Source organism: Trichoplusia ni, chromosome 4 (assembly GCF_003590095.1).
Source record: "Trichoplusia ni isolate ovarian cell line Hi5 chromosome 4, tn1, whole genome shotgun sequence".
Classification (NCBI taxonomy): Eukaryota; Metazoa; Arthropoda; class Insecta; order Lepidoptera; family Noctuidae; genus Trichoplusia; species Trichoplusia ni.
This window is the reverse complement of record NC_039481.1, coordinates 18526272-18546665: the sequence shown is the minus strand read 5'-3', so window position 1 is coordinate 18546665 and position 20394 is coordinate 18526272. Positions and strand designations below refer to the sequence as shown.

The following is a 20394-nucleotide window of genomic DNA, read 5'->3' as shown; positions in this document are numbered from 1 at the left end:
TATTCATTTTTGAAATTTAATTTTTCGACAATATTCGGAACAAAGATTCTTCATAGGTTTAGGATATTTAGTATCTAGTCAATTTCGACATAAGTTAAAGAATGAATTAATATTGGTTGGTCGGTGCTTTTATGAATTTTACAGTGAGAATCATAGTCATCATAACAAAACATCTCATCATTCGCTGGGTAGTGACATTTATAGTGACCCATTCCAGCTTCGCTAATCGCAGGGATAAATTCTATAACGCCTATTAAAGTATATAAGCTACTTGAAATCATTATAGTTTCTGGTACCTCGTTTACTCTAAACCTCGTAGAAACATTTAGTTCAAATGACACTGTTTTTGATACAGTATATTTACACACTGTTTGGTGGTTACAAGATGTGCAAACGTTATTTTCTTCTACAATACAAATTGCATCTTCTAAACTTTGGATTCCAAAAACATACCGAATATTGTCGAAAAATTAAATTTCAAAAATGAATAATCCTAGTTTAATTCATATAACATGGTCACCCTAAATAGCGAATTCGTAAGGAATATTTAGAAGTGATTTGTTTTTCAGATACCGAACATATACAATGTTGATCTGTGCATATGTATTTAGTAGACCGTTTATACTAAATGTTAGTGTCTCTGGTATTTTATTCCGTTTTGATCTCAGGTAGGTACAGTCAATTATTTATTATGCAGACGTCACGATTGAGGAGCCAAATGAAATGCATTTATTTATTAAATTCGCTCAGTCTACTACTTTGTCCATATACTACAAATTCGAACACACTTACTACTAAATGTCTTTAGAGTGGAATATAAATTGACCAATAACTTTCATGGCAATTCATGCTCTTGTGTATAGATCGAGGAGCCACATTAAAAGTATTGTATATTCTTGAATATAAACAGTACTGGGCTCAAATTTTTAGTAGACACTATACACAATTGCTACTAAATGATACAAAATTTTCAAAAATATACATGGAATACTTTCCGTGTTTCAGGTGGCTCCTCAATTCAGATGTTTGGATTGAGGAGCCACATTCACAGTTACATAACTTTAGACATATTATACTACAAATTTCAGAATTCGGTCTACAAAATTATTTACTTTCCTACTAAATAAGGGGGCGAGCTTCCTTTTTAAATCGAAAGTGGCTCCTCAATCCATACGGACATGAATATTCACCCTTATTTCAACCGAGTAGTGTTTATATTCGCACGCGCATTCAACAATTCGCGGGCTAAAGACGCTTAAGGAATTTGTGCATTACACAGTGTAGATAAGGGCGAATTTGCTATGAAGTACTACTATGAATTGAGCCTTAGTTCGTGTTGCGTAATTCCCAGTGCAGTATAGCATGTCGTAAAGTGGTCGCCACTATACTCCATTTGTATCGGTACTTAGAAAAAAGGTAAACATTTATGTCCTTGGCTAGTTTTCCTTTTATAAGTATCTTAACAAATAGAATATCATTAGAGCTCTGAAAGATTGTATATTATACTTTCGTCTTGGCATCATGTGTAATTTACTTATTGTAAATAATATGCTATTTAAATAAAACTTAAGTTTATTAATATTGTCTTTCAATCTACTTCGATCAAGATACTTACGATTTTTAACCATAATTATGAACTCAAAGGTTTTAGGGAGAACAAAAGAAAGTCACATATTTGCAATAACAGTATATTTTGTATAGTTTAAAATCAAACAAGCGATTCGAGATAAAATCAACATATTTCAGATTATGAACGTTCTAAAATATTAAAATCACGATTATACATTTTAAAAGCCCATTTAAAATGTTTAAAATAAGAGCCAACGGCTACTACTAGGAGGCACATTATTAAAATTGTTTTAAAATCACCTAATTCTAGTAGGCACATACGTAAAACTTTCTAAGGAACATCTCTACGCTGATGGCGTATTACATACTAAATATAGTAAAGGATTAACTAGTAAAGTTTACAAAACATTCGATAGCTAGTGCTAAAACAAATAAAAACGTATACAAGGTATTTCATAGCGAATGCTAAAAAAACTCAATATTACTCGAGTAACAACGGTAATATTAAAATAACGAAAATATTTTCCTAAAATTTACATAATTCAATAATCAATTGGAATGATTGGAATCAACTCTACCGGAAAACTAAGTACTCGAATGTGTGGCCATCTTAATTGTTCAAGGTAAATTTACAATATCCTCCTTCAGCCTAGAATCTCGTACTGTGATATATTTATATATGAAGTTGCTATTCAGATTCGAAACCGAAGAAAACTTACGCTAAATACCATGTATATTTAAAAAAAGTAGTTTTAATAATATACCTTAAGTTGCCATTATTTATAATATCAAATCAACAAGTGAAAAAACTATTGTAATTTACAGCGGTATTTAACAACGACGTAGCAATAAGTCGCCTTTAAATATCATGTAGTCTTTGTCACTATCAAGAAAAATCACAAGGACAGCATGAAAGCGATTGAACTGTACTATGTAAATCAATTTGTTACTCAAATCGGAAAAGGACGTTTTTGGTTGAAAATGACGTCACTTAAAGGAGTATTTCCCACACATTAGAGTACGTACATCTGGTCAGAAGGTTGGCTGTTTGGTTGGCGAAGCGCCGAACTTAATAGCGGGTCGACAACAGTGGGGCGCAGCTAGCGGGCCTCGTCGTCGCCGCCGCCCGCCTCGCTCGTGCCGCTCGACCCGCTCGTACCGCTCGCCACGCTGGCACAGCTCGCTGGAAGGATAAGGGATTATTTAATTATTAATAGGAACTCAATTTTGGGACTTGGTTTTGGAAGGTACACAAGTTTCAAGGTATTAATGTATAATAATTAGAGGATCATGAAGGGAATAAACTTAAAGGCCTAAACTTAGATTTTTCTTCAGATTGCAATTTTTAATTTTAGACATCGACAATACGCCTCTATGTATCTTGAAACATACCTCGTGATCGTCAGGTTTTCATCGCAGGAATAACAAACTTCGGTCTTCCAGAGGGTCTATACTTCATTCCAGATAGCATTAGGCAAAAAAACATTTGTTACATGAAAAATTGAAAATTTTCCCATGTTTTAACTTTCAGAGATTTCAGTAACAACGAAAACCACTTTAATATATAATATCACATTTAAGGTAGGTAAGGTTAAAAGTAAGCGTTGGTGACTAACCCTCATTAGCATGGCCTGCCATCCCGTTGAAGATGCTGCCGTCGCTGGGCGAGGCATGCGGCGACTGCGGCAGGGGAGCCTTGGACGCGGGGCCCTTCGAGTTGCGCATCAGAGCTTTGTGGTTCTGCGTCGAGTGCTGCCAGGACCAACACGAACGGCAGAAGTAGCTGAAGTGGAAAATGGGGTCATGAGAGATTTTGACAAGTTGGGTGCGGAGAAAATTTTGTAAAATTTGGAGAACATTCACCACGTCTTATACTAATTTGAAAACAAAAAAAATATATACATTGAATCTATACTGCTAATTCATTTTTATCTAAATTTAATTAAGTATCCGAAATACTTGAACACAAAACGAAAAATCTATGTAAAATGGCACGTTCAAATAAGAATTCTAAAGCGGCAGTTTGATTTATAGTTAAGAGACATCTTACCCAAAACAAGTCGGTTCGCGGCAGAAGTACGGCCCCTGCTGCAGGTTGCACATCGAGCACATAGAGTCCTCCAGATACGGGTTCACTTGGATCTGTCGAAATATAATCACAATGTTAAAATAAAAATAGTGCTACACGAAAGGGAGATATTCAGACCCTGCCAATGAATACATACATAGATTCGTTTTGGCGTACCAAAATATAGCAGTTTCTATTTTACATAACGAAACATGGGGATTCTTAGAGCCATTTGTTAACATGATTTAGGATTGGGAACATAGCCAAGATTACCACTTTGGAGGTGGAATCTGCGCAAGCATTCAAAAATATACCTTCAATAGCGGACCAGTAATAATATGGTGAAGTGTTACTAACCTTCTTAGTGAACTTGTCGGTCTGTATCTCTATGTAGGCGGCGGATATCGCGCGCACGTACGAGCGAACGTTGTCGAACGTCACGCGGCCTGACCCGATCGGGTACTTGTGCTTATCCGTGTCTATACCTGGGAAGAATGTAATGTACTATAATGTATCTCATGCAAACGAAAAAGTAACAGTTGCAGTAATATCAAATCTAGTTAAATTATGACTAGATTTGATATTACTGCAACTTGTGTTATTTGTGTATAAAGGACTGCAGGTCTTGACGCATTGCAACGCATTGCTATACACCCGACAGAAAACCGCGAATGAGGCAGATCGGCATGTCAAATTTAGTCAGTAAGAGTCTGACCATACGCCTACCCTCCTCCGAGGAAATAACTACTCGAACCGTTATTGCCAAGTCACTGCAACAATCGGTTCGATACAATGCGCATAATATTTGGTGTCTACTCTTGCCTCCCAGCCAAAAGAAAACTGAATAGGCAATCTGATATGGATGGCAAATGAAATAATAGTCTCATGACTAGACGGGCGTCAGCCGTAATTACATGGATGGTGCCGACGTGTACTCAGTTTACACGTAACTACGGGCTTTTCATTCATTTTTGGAGCACATCAAAGGGCCAGACCGTAACCGAAGACACCGGCTAGGACATGTACTTACATACGGTAGCAATATACATTGATCTTCACCAGAGGGATATAATCAAACTGCCACGAACAGAAACGTCAAGAAACTCAGCACAGTTAATAAGCTGATACAGTTGTAGCACTTACCAGCATAAACGACTCCAGAGAACAGGTCCTCCATGATGGTGGCGAGCGCGGAGGCGCTGAGCATGCCGTGCAGCGCGCCCACGAACACCGTGCGGCTCGGCTCCAGCCGGACTGACCCGCCCACCACCCAGTTGGAGTCCGACAGCGACCACGGGATCACTTGCACCTTGCAAAAAAGAATTCTTTAGCAATAGAATCATTGCGATTCCAGTGTTAACGTTAAGTCCGGAAGGGTGGAATAGAATGGATCAATCAGGACACAAAGAAAAAAGCTTGTTAAAAAGAAAAAAAGGTGCTTTTTGAAACCCCTGCCTTCAGGCTTAAATCCCTTAGACGCGATGACATCGCGGTCGCAAAAAAAAAACAAAGTAAGAACAAAATACAGTTTAATGTAGTACCTCCTTGCTGGGCATCTTGCGCGAGCCCATGCGGTAGTACCAGTCGGTGTTGTCGCGGCGGCTGGCGGCCAGCAGCGCGCGCACGCGGCGCTCGCTGTCGAACGTGACGTACGCGTAGCCGCGCGGCGCCTCCGACGCGCCCGACGCGCCCGCGCCGCCGCCCGCGCCCGACGCGCCGCCGTACTCGCGACCGGGCCACTCCACGCTACGGAAAATGAGGGGTCACTTCATAATACACGTACATAGGTGATTGGAGTAATATGCGAGTATGGTTATATGACCACCTCCAACAGCGTAAGTTACACGAAGAGAGAAGATTGTATTTGAAGTTAAGATCTAACGGAATTTTTAACTGATAAGAAAATGTGGTTGATGAATGAATTTGACTAAACAAAAGAAGTTAACTATCATGCGCATAACTTTCAGTCTGAAAATACAGGTGAAACGGTGCTTCCTACCACATCCCGCTCGGATTAGTTATCAACTGTCAGTGCTCAGATTTACAATCTTAACTTTGAACTTATAAACAAGCTGAATAATTTCAGTTTAAGCGATTAAACTCGCATGACAAGTTTAGTTAATGAATCCTGATGTCACATAATAAGGATGAGCCAGTTTGAAGCTTAAACCAACTATTTTGTGATGACCTAAACCGACAGCAAAAAAAAACCAGTACTTACCGTAAAGGTTGAAAGTGCTTTAACGTGTGCAGCAGATCGATTTCAGAGATATCCCAGGGCAGGCCGCCGAGGAACACCTTGGAACTGTAGCCGCCGCGAGGGTCGGAGCAACGCGGCGGCAGCTTGCCGGCCCAGCAGAGAACCTCGTCTCCATTGCGACCACTTGGGACCACGCCACCTGACAATACACATTAAGTAGTTAATTACAGGGTTCACATTAACTTTGAATGCAGATCTGTTTGGCCGACACCATGGAGGTTTCAAAGGTTTTCATAATACACAAGCGCTTCATAGGCACATTCAAGCAACTGCAGTATGGGAAAATCTACTTTCTTTGAGAAAACATTTGACTACGACCAGTGGACATGGCTGCACATTAATTTTGAACCTATGCAAATAATATCGGTACACGAATCTTCTTACAACAAATAAAACAAAAAAAAAAGCTGGAGTCCTCATTTCCGTGTCATCTTCGCCGCTTCACTCCATCTTCGAAGTATACTTACAGAACGACGCCCTCCTCGGCAACAAAGCAGCTCTCCTCTCCCTGGAGTTCTTGTTCTTACGCTCCCGGGTCCAGCACTTGTCACGCTCGAGGCGCTCGCAGCCAAGTGGCGACGCCAGCGGCACCGGCGCCGACGGCATCGCCAGGGCCTTCTGAAACACATTTACTGTACTACCCACGACGACGTTGGGTAACACGTTTTGGAAGAATGAAAACCAAGAATGTTCTTTGCATGTTGAAAATTTGTTAGTATATTCCAACTTTTAAGGATGGCAAAGTCAGTTATGGTGCCTTATATTAATCACGAGAACATTATAGGCAGAGACGCTTTGGAAAAGAGTTTACTCTCTTTGCATAGATTATGGCGCAGTTGTCTGTGTGATGGTGCATTTTACCACCCATAAAAATACTAGGTATGAAATCCAGTATGTTTTGGACTAGTCAATCTGTTCACTTATACCAATTAAGATTAACTATACTATTGATGGTGCAAGGTAAAGGGCAAAATATTAAATACAAAAAAAGTACATAATATTAAATGGCAAAGTAAGCAATATAATAATTTAAGATTACTAAAGACGAGAATGGGAGCCTTGTATCTTCACAAAAACCAGTATGGACATAATTATTGCAGACTTATAAATTTGTAAATAGCCACATTATTATTAAATAACTTAATTTAAATTAAGATTTCAAAATTATTTTAAAATTGCTTCAAAAAACTATTCAAGAAACCCTTTCAGGTACGAGCCTAAGTACTTAATAACGTAAAGTGTGCAAGCGAAACTGGTACTTACTAAGGAGGTAACAAGGTCCGTAATGCCGAGGCTGGAGGTGGACTCTTCGGTCCACAGGGCGCCGGGGTGCGCGCTCTCGCTGCAACAACCGTACTTTGTGCTAATTGCTGCATTAAAGTACACTACGCTACTTAGAACGTTCACCCACGCGACGCATTAAGGTACGCAAGTTTTAATTAGTATTAATGGAGGACAAAATGGACGGCCCAATGTGTTGCGAAGAAAAATTGCGCTTTCAACGTGTACTGAAAATGTGTCGCTTATTTAACAATGAATATTTTATGAACTTTATTTAGGTAAACTTTGTAATGGAATTTTAAAAGGAAACACGTTTTTGTAGTCTTACCGGTTGCGTATAAAGCGCTTAGAAGTGACGTGAGTTGTGATGTTTTGTTATGAGTTATAGGAACATTTTTATTTTTATTTTAGAAAGACAATCCTGGTAACGTGATATTTGATTGCATATTATGAAAAAGATCCTGTCTGATCATAGACTTACCTGTAGCTCGCGAAAGCAGTGGGATGTTTTGGCGGGAAGCAGTTGGGCGGCACGAGGCCGCCGGGCGTCTGCGCCGCCTCCGGGCTGCCAGGCTCCTCACCCCAGCGCCACATGCTACCGTCGCCACCACACTCCTGGACAAGCCAAACACTTCAACCAGATTGCAACAAACTTGTACTTTGGATTGAACCCAAGATGTTTTTGTTTACCTTGGGAATTAGGTTAGCAAGCCTAGTTCACCTAATTAGCCGAGCAGCCTACACAGTACATTGTTTACCCGACCCAATTCATTCGTTAAATCTGGCCAGAGTATTCTGAACTTTTGCTTCGCTACTGCAACCAAAAATAGCTATTCCGAATCCAAGTGGAAAGGCAACTCACATGAAACTTAGCAGTTATGATATAAACTATAAAATATAATTTTCGAAACACCTAATGCCCCGTAACAGTATAAAATATGGGAGCCGCCGTCTCGCAAAATCCCATAAAATAAGATTAGTTTGGCAATGTATTTCCAACAACTTTCACCGGTCTCGAACCAACTTATTTAATAGAAGTACGTGGAACTTTACATTTGTATTGCTATTTTAAAATGTGGATTGCGTAAAAAGATGAGTACGGGTATTCCGGGAATTCTTGACATTTCAATTTGAAACATTTGACCAGGTAGTAAAGATATGATCTGTAACTTAATCGATGAGGATCGGGAGTCAAACGCAGTAATCCAAAAGCTAATAGGCGTAAAAAGGCGGGTATCTGTATCCAAGATAGTTTTCCGGGTCGCGAGCACAGGCCGATTAAACGCGCGCGTGGGCCTTGGCATGAGCCTACACAAATAATATTATATTGCCAGATGCATGCCAATAGCCGGCGATGCCGCCAGACGCCTGCCAAGTGCGCGATTGCTAACTTGCTCCGCAATATTGGAGGGTATGTTGTGACGCGCCCCTCTTGCCAGAAACTACTCGTATTACTTTTGAAGGCGACGCTTAATTCAGCTTTATCCGGAGATCAAGATTTTACAGCAAACAATTTGGTCTTTAGTTACGCGGTTAAGTTTGTTCTTCGTAATGCGATAACGCAACTTGAAAACCTCAAGTCCTAAAAATTAATATACGACCTACCCACATTTTTTCGTAACACTGTCCTACCATTATGTGGAGACAAAAATAAAAGCAAATGTTTAAAATCTGGTCGTAAAGGATTTTCGCAGTCAGTCTAAAGAGCGAGGGAAAAGTCTGCGCACTATAGGTGTAATTTATAAAAGAACATTAATTTTACATTTAAAAAAGTAAACTTCACGTAAAAAAAATTGTTGTCTATATCCAATCGGGACAGTTAAATACAGCGCATTTTAAAAATGGACGTATCTACTAAAACATAAGTAAACTTTAAAGTGTCATACACGTACCGAATGGGACATTACTAAATTGAGAACATTCAACATCTATTCCCGTCGCATTCCATAAATAACTTAAAGTGAAAATCGTTTTAAACTTCTCGAAACTTAGCTCCAAGTACCTACGTATTGAAATATTCATACGGAAAACTAGAATTTGCGGAGTAAACAATGGCGGTATTGGCGTAGTAATAGAAGATATTGTGAAACGAAGGTCAAGTGAATCATGTATGCAGGGATGGGGTAGAATAGAGAGTAGTTAGGTACTAGAAAAATCTAAAATGTACAGTTCATACAAGCGATTAAGCCAGCCATAAAAAGTACACATCTTATATAGACGGGGGATGAAACGAAATCCAACCCTGCCGGCTAATGCAAGTGCAGTAACCCAAGCAATTCGGCCCGCATTATTTGGCACGGCCGGCCCATTAATACGAGGCACTGTTGGCACCAATCTCGGCTAACATTAACTGGCATCAAACCGGATGTCGTACGGTACATTATGAACGGACAATAAAACCTACGGAGTGCTTTGTACTTAAAATTTGATTTAAGCTCTTGGCTCTATATGAATATAAAAGAATATGATGCATGTTGTTGAAATAAAAACATTGGCGCCCAACGTGGGGCCTTGTTCAGTTCTCTCAATTTCACAAAATTGGCAAATGTGACACTTTAAAGACATTAAATTTAACTACTAGCAACAAGATTTATGGGCAATTCAATGTATGTAATAAATCTAGCCAAGCTATTTTAAGTAATTTACTGGACTGAAGAAACTATACAAGTACTTATTAAAATGTTTTAAGGGGTAGATTAAAACAAGTCATAAATGAAACAAGTTTTATACGAACTAATCCTAGCCACACTACAAGAGCTAAGATTTTGGCGCTACAAACAAAGCAAATTAAAAGCGGACACACGAAGCGTCGTACACGACTTCAAAATTAAGGCGGGTACTCACATATTTCCAAAACGACCTCTAGACGCGCGGAAAAGAACATGAGTAACGAATTAGATTGTTATTTCAATAGGGCTATTTAGTCGAAACTATACCACAACACTTCGATCTTGAATACTAGAGTCAAAGTTTCATCGATATTAGAGATCCACGAAAGAATCAACGTTACATTGAGAATGCAAATTACAAATTAATCTTGGGATAAGGGCTCACCATTTCACAAATGTCAAGAAATAACAGTTTTTAAATCTGCAAGGAAAAACATTATAGAAAAACCTACTTCATTGAATCTTAAAGAACCCAAGTTCTAAACTACTACATAGAAAATTACACGATAATACACTTTAGAAGCATTAGCATAAAGTTGAAAGTACTTACATTGTTGCGGTCGAGCAAGGCGGGCGCGGCGGCGGGGTCGGTCAGGGAAGTAGTGTCCAGACCGAGGAAGTCCGCGAGGGAGCGACAGGTCTCGCCCGAGCCGCCGCCGCGGCTATTATCCTAGGGAAAGTAATGAGGAATAAGGCGACTAGATATAGAAGTTGAAGAGTTTTCTAGTGTGAATAAATGAATATGACCTGTATGTAGAGAGAGACACGCAGATATAGAAGTTGGGCCAGTTGTCTTTGTTGAAGAATTAATGTTAAAAAGTATGTTTAGGGGGATGTGTAAGAAAACGTATCCATTCTTGTACATGATCTAGGCGTTGAAATAAAGAAGAATGATCACTCGCAATAAAGGGAAATTAATTTGACAAGTTCTGTTGAAACAGATTCAAGGGATCGTTAATAATTAATGCGGGTAGTGATGACTTAGGGGTTGCGTTTAGATAAGTTTTGCACGTTTTTCTATTACATGCGGGAACGACATGAAATCTTTGATTAAAAAGAACAAGGAAGGTGTCGGAAACTAAGTAAAAAAAAAAACAAAATGGTTGCGGAACGTTCTAACTTTTGAATACTGGGTGGAAAACTAGTTGTGTGCAAGGATACGCGTATCGCGACTACCGAATTAAAAGTAATAGATTTTAGACGGTAATGGCGCGAATATGGATACAGGGATATCCACGCGGCAAAATTACAATAGACAACAAAAACGAAGGTAGTATACAAACAAAATAGTTCTACATAGGCACTACACTAAACTACAACAAACCGCATAAAGACGGCGCCAAAAAACCACCCCTATTTCAACTTCGTGATCTACATGCAGCACAGTTTAAAAATAAATTAATTTTAGATAACCCAGACACTAGAAATGAGACTCAAAATTATTTTTAGAAAAACTCAATAATGGATAACGTAATTGCAGTTCTAAACGAATGGAGACAGTTAATCATATGATAGATTATGGAGAAAAAAAACTTACCTCCTGTAGAAGCGGCATATGTGCCGCAAAAAAGTTTTCCAGAGTTTCGATGTTCGTCCTGTACTGCGACGGGCAGAGTATCCGGGAATAGATGCTTACTCGTCGGCGGTGCTCACACGACTGACACACAGATCGCGCGCCTCGAAGCACGAAGCCGCACCCACGCCACCTCTCCCCCCTATCACCCACTCCACCACCCCACTAAGCCACGCCCACAATACGATACTTTTAATTATAATTGCCAAAAATATAAAAAATAATTAACTGAATTAATATTTCCAAATTTAATTATAATGTTAAAACAATTCTTCTTTTCTTAGGTTTGTAAATATATGATTTATAAGGTGAATTACTTTTGGCGCGCAATATGTGGGGCGGAAGCACGTGGTGTGGGGCAAATTACGCAGACTTGAAAGGGGTTCGTTTTCAAGTGAATTATATACTAGTGTATCTATTTATGGGTTTAATTTATTATTGAGAGATGGCTACAATAGTTCTGACCGATACCATAGTTCTATTTTGAACGGGCCAGTTCGAATAATGTCTGATACCGGATATGACCTTATAATAATTTCGTTAGTAATATACCAGATATGATAATTTCGTTAGTTAATTAACTGTTAAATATGGTTTGACGATAATTTTAACATGATGTCTTTATTTTTTAGTACGTTTTATATTATTTATAAAAAAATCATAACAATTTCAAGCAAGTAAAAGTGTCGTCACATCCTGAAAGAAATGATAGGTGTAATGAAATATAATAAAACGCTCTATTCTTCTTTTTTAATTTATTTAATTTATTTCTTTTTTAATATATTAAGCTTTTAAACAATGCCACTTTTCATAAACATGCATTTTCATGCTAAATTGAATTGTATTGATATGGAAATAAAGTGCATTTCTTATTTATTTGGCAGTATACATACGATGTATTTTCTCTATAATAACAATTCATACAATTGTTTACATGCTTGTTTTGATAAGTAAATAATGAAGACCAGTCTTCGTGACTTATAAAGCACTTTACAATGCGTAAAACTTTACATACTGAAAATTTTCTCCTGTTCTAAACTTCATTTTCATAAGGTCTCGGTTTTAATAGATTTTTGAAGTCAGACAACTTATAATCAAAACTTGTTACCATGTAACTTAGTTGTACAAATAAATATATTAGAATTTGATAGCTTGCACAAGATACATTTTGTAAAGCAAAAACACAAAGTAAATTGAATTCTTTACAAATTAATAATACCCTAAAACATAAAGGATTAACAACAAATTATGGTCTGACATTAAGACACTCTCACACTATACATTTGGCTTCTCTTTGAATCAGGACTTTCTCTTTCAAATAGTGTTAGTGCATTATCGCACTATAAACTTACATAAAGGTATATTCTCGCCGACTTTATTGTTACTCCATATTTACAAAACCAACCTTCCATGTTCAGTGACCCTGCTTACAATTGGCGGCTGTTTCCAAACGAGCGTTTAATATTCTTCAACATTTCTTTCTCTTGCCACAAGACTATACTCTTAATAGGGATGACGACAATTCTTCAGTGTCTTGTAGTTTAATATATAACAACGGATACCTATTTTTTAATTTATCCCACAAACAAATATTGATCAAATTGCACTAAATGAAACTTTGTTACAATTGTGTTTAATTTTACGAAATCGTTACGTCACAAGCCCCTCTCCGGAACTTTGAGACAGTTTATTATTGTCAATTTTCAAAAAATACGTGTCTAATATTTTTCAATTATCTAACTGAGTTACTAAATAGACTTTTCTTTTATACCCAGTCGTCATCCTCGCCTCAACTGTAGACCACTTGATCCTGTAGCTTCTTAGTCAAGCTTTAGGGTATCCATGAAACCGTTATCAAGTCGTTTAGTCCTGCAGCCCGAACAGCGGCGCTATAAGCGTGCCGGGCGGGTGCGGCTGTCCGGCGCGCGGCCGCGGCAGGCAGCCGCGCTCGTCGCTGTACATGTAGGGCAGGCGCAGCACCCAGTACGCGGAGGCTGATAGCTTGATGGGGGGCGAGCCCACCGGCTGCGGGATGAAGATAGGACCCCCTGCTATTGGTTGGACCTGGAAGTATTGGTATGGTCAGTGGATTTTGTCGGAAGGAGAATATACATGTCATTTAGACTATTCACTCTGTTATATTTAATTGAATAAAAACATTCTCGGTATCTCATACTTTTAATGTCTCTATAAATACATATTTGACTTTGAAAATTATTGCAATGTGAATCGGACTTATTTTTTTTCTAGAGAGCATGTTTAAATTAAAAAAGTAGGATAAATTCTAGTGAGTTAGTGACGGATGACTATGACAGATACATAGCAAGAATCATTCGGCAGTCAGTCTTCCATGTCGGCGGTGACCGATTCTCAACAAAACATTTATGCGTCGGTCACCGGTGCCCGACGCTGTTATTATAACACACGAGAGCAAGTTATTGGCCTGGCGTCCTGCCATCCCGTACCTTGGGGTCGAGCGTGACGTGCACGGGCGCCTTGGGCGTGACGACGTGCACGCGCGCGAGCGCGGCGGCGCGCGGCGCGGGCTGCGCGCGACACACGCAGGCCGCGCTCAGCGGCATGTCGGCCGCCGCCAGCCGCCCGCCCAGCGCGCCCGCCTCGCGCGACACGCCGCCGCCGCCGCCCGACACCACCGTGTCCGGGGACGACATCATGAACCTGCACACGCTCACCAAGCTTACGACACGCCGATCCACTATACCCGTTATTAGCACGAAACCCATCTATATTAATATATAGTTCATATATATATTAATACAATAATATTTCAAACTAAGTAAAGCTTGAATGAAAAGTACTAAACAACTGAAAAATATATAGATAATGCTATAAATAAATTACACCAAGACTCATCAAAAAACCATTTGTCCTCGGCGGAAATCGAACCCATAAGCAGTCAAGGCCTCTTATAACCAACAGTTCAGTTAATGTAAGTAACGTGAAAAAATAGTATATATTTTCTTTTTGAACGCCGAGTTTAAATTCTCATAGGTCACCGGTGTGCTACGCGCTCAAATATGGATATAATTATCAAGATCTATATTAAACCACCAATGTAGCAATCAAATTAAGTTATATTAGATGTGTGACCTGTGTCCCCTGGGGCACTCGTACTCGAAGCCGATGAAGATCTTGACGGTGAGGTGATGGTGCGGCGTGGCCTTGCCGCGGCCGCGCGACGACGCCGGCGTGCGCCACGCGTTCACTGACTCCAGTCTGTAGAAACAAGTTCGGTGGTAACTGACTGGTTATACAAGCATTGTAGTTTCGGATACGAGGATAATGACAATATGTGGCTGAGATTGTTGTCCGGAAAAATAAATTTGATGGTAATTGACAAACTGAAGGGGATTCATCTGGATTATTTTAGTTTCTTTTTTTTATTGGACGTGAAACTATAGTTCAAATACTAAGTTTACTTAGCATTACTACTGCACTTTCATATCAATCCAACACATTTTTGCTGCTCCCGAAACAGAAACATTTCAAACTAAAAACCTTAATGTACGCGAGTACAAACAGGTGTTACCTACCTGACAGCACAGTCCCAGGGCAGTAGATAGTTGGTGTGCGGCAGGAAGCCGGGCTGCAGGTGCTCGGGCAGGCCCAGCGAGTGCGAGTACAGCGAGGACGCGCCCAGACACACCAGCGACCAGCTGGAGAAGGCGGGCAGCAGGCCGGCCGGGCTGCCCGTGTGCAGCATGCCCGGCAGGTACTCCGTCGTGGAGGGTTGGCGGCTCATCACCTTCTCAGGGTTTGATACTGGAAATTGTATGTGAAATTTTTATCTATGTTAGTAAATTACAATTTTTGAGAGGTTTAAGGATAGGATGCAAGGCGGGAAAAGAAAAGTATGGCTAACGATGACCCTCTTTAAAACTCTTGTACAAGTATTGAAGTTACTTGTTTATTTTTTGCGTAAAATGTCACAGTTGTGACCAGCGGTCTTTAGCTACTTAAATTAATAATCTTGGCAAAAACTGTCATGTCGGTTACAAAAGGATTTCGGTCACCGGTGACCGATGGTACATGAGTGAAACAGAGAGTTTTTTTTAATTAGAACTTAAGTATTGTCTCACCGCTAGTAGTCTCTCCCCTCACGGGCACGACGTATCTGTCCGAAGTGTGTGATTTGTCATCATCGTCGTCGTCGTCCCTGGCGGAGCCGGGCGACAGCGCGTCGGGCGCGGACCAGTTGGCGTCGGAGGGCGAGGCGCCGGACGCGGCCGACCCCGCCGGCGACTCGCGCGCTACTGACGCCTCGGACGCCTCCTCCGGGCCACCTTTTAACGATGCCGCTCTGGAAGTTAAGAAGAAAAGGTTATGTATACAAGTTGAATACCAGAACTTATTTCTTCGTGTATTTAAAATATCTAGTCTTGTATATTGATCGAATTGACAATTTTAATGTTTGTTACTTATCAGCTGTGCTCATAGCTGAAGCAGTCACTAGCAGAAAAATAGTTAGCGGACAAATTGGAAAAATGTGTAGCTTCAAAGGTCAAAGATCGATTATAGTTAAATCTGTAATGCTGATTTAAAACATACACATCCGACTTCCATCCGGCTTTCAACAGTTTCAACAAAACCTTAACCTTTGAAATAAATAGATTACCTGTCAAGCGATACCTTTAAAGTAAAATATCTATATCCACCTACCTATAAGTGGGCGTAGACGGCTGGAACACGGGGAACTCGATAGTCTGCAGCGTGGGGCAGACGCCGCACTCCTCGGCCGCCATGACGTAGAAGGTGTGGTTGGCGCGGCGCAGCGTGTACGGGTCCTCGCGAGAGCACTTGCAGCGCCCGCAGTTACACGCGGAAATGTAGCGGACGCCCGACGAGTGCTCTTTACTGCTGTCACTGTGATAACAAATAGAGATGGATAGATAGATGTATAATCATCATTGGCCTAGCCTTTTCCCAACTATGTTGGGGTCGGCTACCAGTCTAACCGGTTTCAGCTGAGTACCAGTGTTTTACAAGGAGCGACTGCCTATCTGACCTCCTCAATCCAGTTACCTGGGCAACACGATACCCCTTGGTTAGACTGGTTGTCAGACTTTTCAAGCTTCTGACTATCAAAGATGTAGGAATAACAGCCGGGCCCCACAATTTAACGTGCCTTCCGAAACACGGAGATAGATGTATAATAAGGTCATATAATCAAGTTTTGTTTGTAAATACGACCGTAAGTAGACAAGACAAGAACCAACCATTCATCTTTATTACTAAGTTTGACTCAATTGTAGTTAGGTAAATTGAAATTAAATGAGGGTTCCATTATGTTGCGAATATGTGGAATCTAGGTACACTCATTTAAGATTCGTTGGATGTGTTGGGTAATCGTTTCTTTTCATCATTTCCAAACCTCCCCTTTGCTACTTTACCGCCTTTATTATTTTACTTTTTTTTAACACCACAACTAATGTTGGGACATATTATAGTTGTACTGACTGTTCGGGCTCGATGCAGACGTGTCCGGTGAGCGAGAGCGCCTCGCACAGGCTGCGCGTGCGCCAGATGGCGGCGCAGGCGGCGCGCAGGCGGGCGCGGGCGCCGCGCGCCAGCGGGCCCCGCGCCATGCTCGACAACACGCCCAGGGCCACGCTCACCTGCGGGGAGGGGTCATTGGAATTAGGTGCTTAAGGAAAAAAAAGAACATTATGATGGGCGGTGAGAGACGGCATTCATGGAATCATTAAGTGTGTGTAGGTACTTTACTACCTCAAAGAGTAATTTTTAGGACCAATATTTTGTAATCCCAAAAATTTACACACGTAGAGGTGGAACCAACAGCGAACTAGTTGGCAGTTGTCATTTGAATTCACAACTGTCAGTTAATAAATAACTGACAGTTGTGAATTCATGAATTAAAATTCACCATTAGTTTAAATTAAGGATTGAATTTAAACTCACCAAGCTTCCCAAAAACAAAGCTAAATTTAAGTTTTTTAAAATAGCAATGATCCCTTACGAAACATTTAAAAATGCGAACTTACCTTATGTGCATGATGCTGACTGGAGTAATGTGCAGGAAGACCTTCAGCGTAAGATGCCTGGGCTATGGGCAGCACCTGAAATCGTAAAAAATCCGTGTTAAAGAAATGTATATCTTACTGCATCATGTTAAAGTTCATAACACCTTGTTATTGTCTTAACGATCTATTACCTTAGCACACCTGGCCTGTGAGAACCTGACGTCGGTCGCTAGAGCATCGTAGAGGGCGCCGGAGGGGGGGTCGTCCTCACCGCGCGGCAGTGGCTCCAGGTACACCGGCGTGAGAGCACGCGCCGCCTCGCGCCAGGACGACGCGCTAGGTAACTGTGGATATACAGTACAGGAATAATTGTAATTTATACATATAAGAATAAAAATATAGTAGTATTGAGCAGTTTTACAGCCATAAAGTGTGCAGCAGTGCAGTGTATTCATTTATTCTGTTACTTAGATAAATCTCACTTTTACGCCTGTCCCTTTTATTTTTATTTTTATTTTTTAGAACTTGTTGGAGTCGATTTTCTTCAGTGACTAACATGCAAAGAAAAGTCTCAGAAACAGATAGAGGTTTTGGTCTCTTTTTGTGTTATTTCAAATTAGTAAGTTTATACTTTATGTATAACTAGCTGCTGCCCGCGACTTCGTCCGCGTTGTTAGAAGATATTTTCCATCGTATCTTCGCTCCTATAAGTCGCAGCGTGATAGTATAATAGCCTAAAACCTTCCTCGATGAATGGTCTATTCAACATAAAAAGAATTTTTCAATTTGAACCAGTTGTTCCTAAGATTAGTGTTCAAACAAACATACTCTTCAGCTTTATAGATTAGTATAGATTAAGTAAATAAAAAAGTAGTTTATGTTAAAATACACTTTAGGCTTGTAATACTTAAAAACAAAGGTATCCTATACTTAGAGTAAATTGAGAAACAAAAACGCACCTCAAAGAACGACGTAGTCATAGCATACTTCCCGACGTTATCATCGAACCCCTCTCCAAACGCCAGGTCTATATGCGTCTGCAGGAACTGCTTGAAGCTGGGCCGCGGCGTGATGACGTCAGAGGTGGCGGAGCAGCGCGCCGCCAGCCCCCGCACCAGCGCGCTCACCTCGCGCGCGCCCGAGCTCTCCTCGTCACCACTTATGTACACAAACTCTTCGTTTTTTGGTATAGCGAATAGGGATTTGGCACTGGAAAATAATGATTCAGAAATTGTGATTGGATATTTTTAGGGTTTCATACTAAAGGGGTAAAAAGGAACACTGTTACTAAGGTTCCGCTATCTGTCTATCTGTCAAAAGGCTGTATCGCGTGAAGTGTGATAGCTAGGCAGTTGAAGTTTTTACAAATTATGTTATGGCTATTATAACAAAAAAATACAAAACAAAAATCGAGGTTATCCAGTCCGAGTGGAATGCTGAGCAAAGTATAAACAAATAGTAATATGTTATTTCTGTGTAATTTATGTCTCTTAATAACTATAGTGGTCCTAATATTACTAATGTCATTTGCATTAGATCCTAGAGACCATAAAGACATTGACTTTTTCAAAGTACTTGTTCAATTGATTAGTCAGTGACATCTTTGCATAACTCACCAAACATTAGTTATAATTCTAGACTTCCTTAAAATAAAGTACAGTTGATCCTCCACTGAATGTTCAAGCCTCTTGAGAGCTGCAGGGTTCTTTTTCAGTGGTGTGGGAGCTCTGCGGAAGTGGAACAGAAGGCGAGGACAGCAGGTACGGCCATGAGTTTCCCACGCACCCGTTGCATTTATGCTCACAAGAGCTGCTGTACTGCGAGCTATTTGCTCTGTCCTGTGAAACCAATTAAGAAGTATTTAAGTGCCACAATAATTAATTAATTATCAAGAAAACTAATAATAAATTGTCTTGACAGTTTTCAGTTTTCATTTTCTTTCAGTAAAAATTACAAGAAAGTAATTCTTATTTCAATATCATATTTGCTTCAGTTCTTTTTGTATGTATAGTGTGTCTGTAAGCAGAGATTGAATTTGTGTAAATAAATTGTTTATCAATAGCTCACTCACCTACAAGCATCAATAGCCTTAAACAGCTGTAAATATCCAAGATCAAACACCGGTGTTGGTGATGACAGCACCACAATATGACACAAGTGGAACAGCAGAGCTATAGCCCTGCAGGAGTCCGCGGCCAGCTCCCCTGACGCCACCAGCCAGTTGGCTGCATCCGCATCCTTGTCCATACTCTTTGAGTCCTCATCTAAAGTGGCTGCTAGAGCTGTCAGGCGGTTTGTGTCGAGGTATGTGATAGCATGGAGGTAGAGAATGCCTCGACGCTCGTCCCAGTGACATTCGATTCCATTCTGAATAGAAATATATATATGGGAAACTTTTATTTATTCTTATGCGAAATTAACGTGGCAAGTTTGTGATCAATCAAGGAAAATAAAAGGGCTGACTGATTTTGATTATAATTATTTAATATTCGTATTAAATAAAGTACAACTTACTTCATCAGACTGTACCGAGGGTAAAAGTGGGGTTGTTTTGTTTGGGTAGCGATACGGCGACTTCCCTATTACACCCACTACTACTATACGCTCCTTCTTGGAGAACTCGGGGATATCAGTTATTGAAAATACATTCATTTTGCTCATCTTGTTACAGTATAAATTAAAGAAAAACCATTTATATATAACCAATTGTTTACGAAAACATTTAGTTTTGACAGATTTTTGACAATTAACAACGTGATATTTTTGTTTAATTTCTTTCCGAACGTAACTGTCTGTCGTATTTTTTAATTATTTTCTACTCATCATTTATTTTCATCTTAATGATATAAAACTGATGATAAAGTTTTTTGATTTTAAAGCATTGTTAATTGCGATATTGAATTCAATCCAGAAAATGTAGCTAGTGGCTGTTTATTTCTAGACAGGTTTATCAGTGTCATCTGTCACAGCCA

General features: G+C 40.0%; 2 protein-coding genes across 3 annotated transcripts; both read right to left on the bottom strand.

Annotated features, from left to right (window-relative positions):
• Window positions 1–1106: 1106 nt before the first annotated feature.
• On the bottom strand, window positions 1107–11657 carry LOC113493429 (cytoplasmic polyadenylation element-binding protein 1). Of its 2 annotated transcripts, XM_026871414.1 has the most exons (13): window positions 11385–11657; window positions 10398–10517; window positions 10023–10040; window positions 7660–7793; window positions 7161–7239; window positions 6365–6515; window positions 5859–6036; window positions 5179–5383; window positions 4781–4946; window positions 3995–4122; window positions 3620–3711; window positions 3186–3352; window positions 1107–2752 (listed from the first exon to the last, which is right to left on the bottom strand). In XM_026871414.1, the coding sequence occupies exons 1-13, from the start codon at window positions 11400–11402 to the stop codon at window positions 2670–2672; spliced, it is 1539 nt and encodes a 512-aa protein (XP_026727215.1). In that variant the 5' UTR covers window positions 11403–11657; the 3' UTR covers window positions 1107–2669. The 2 variants fall into 2 exon arrangements, with proteins under 2 accessions (XP_026727215.1, XP_026727216.1); XM_026871415.1 differs by lacking the exon at window positions 10023–10040.
• Window positions 11658–12160: 503 nt separating this feature from the next.
• Window positions 12161–20170, bottom strand: LOC113493428 (protein SMG8). The gene is made up of 13 exons (XM_026871413.1): window positions 19937–20170; window positions 19494–19789; window positions 19039–19260; window positions 18382–18631; window positions 17614–17766; window positions 17444–17518; window positions 16899–17056; window positions 16101–16304; window positions 15521–15741; window positions 14975–15203; window positions 14532–14657; window positions 13886–14099; window positions 12161–13484 (listed from the first exon to the last, which is right to left on the bottom strand). The coding sequence occupies exons 1-13, from the start codon at window positions 20081–20083 to the stop codon at window positions 13284–13286; spliced, it is 2496 nt and encodes an 831-aa protein (XP_026727214.1). The 5' UTR covers window positions 20084–20170; the 3' UTR covers window positions 12161–13283.
• Window positions 20171–20394: the final 224 nt, after the last annotated feature.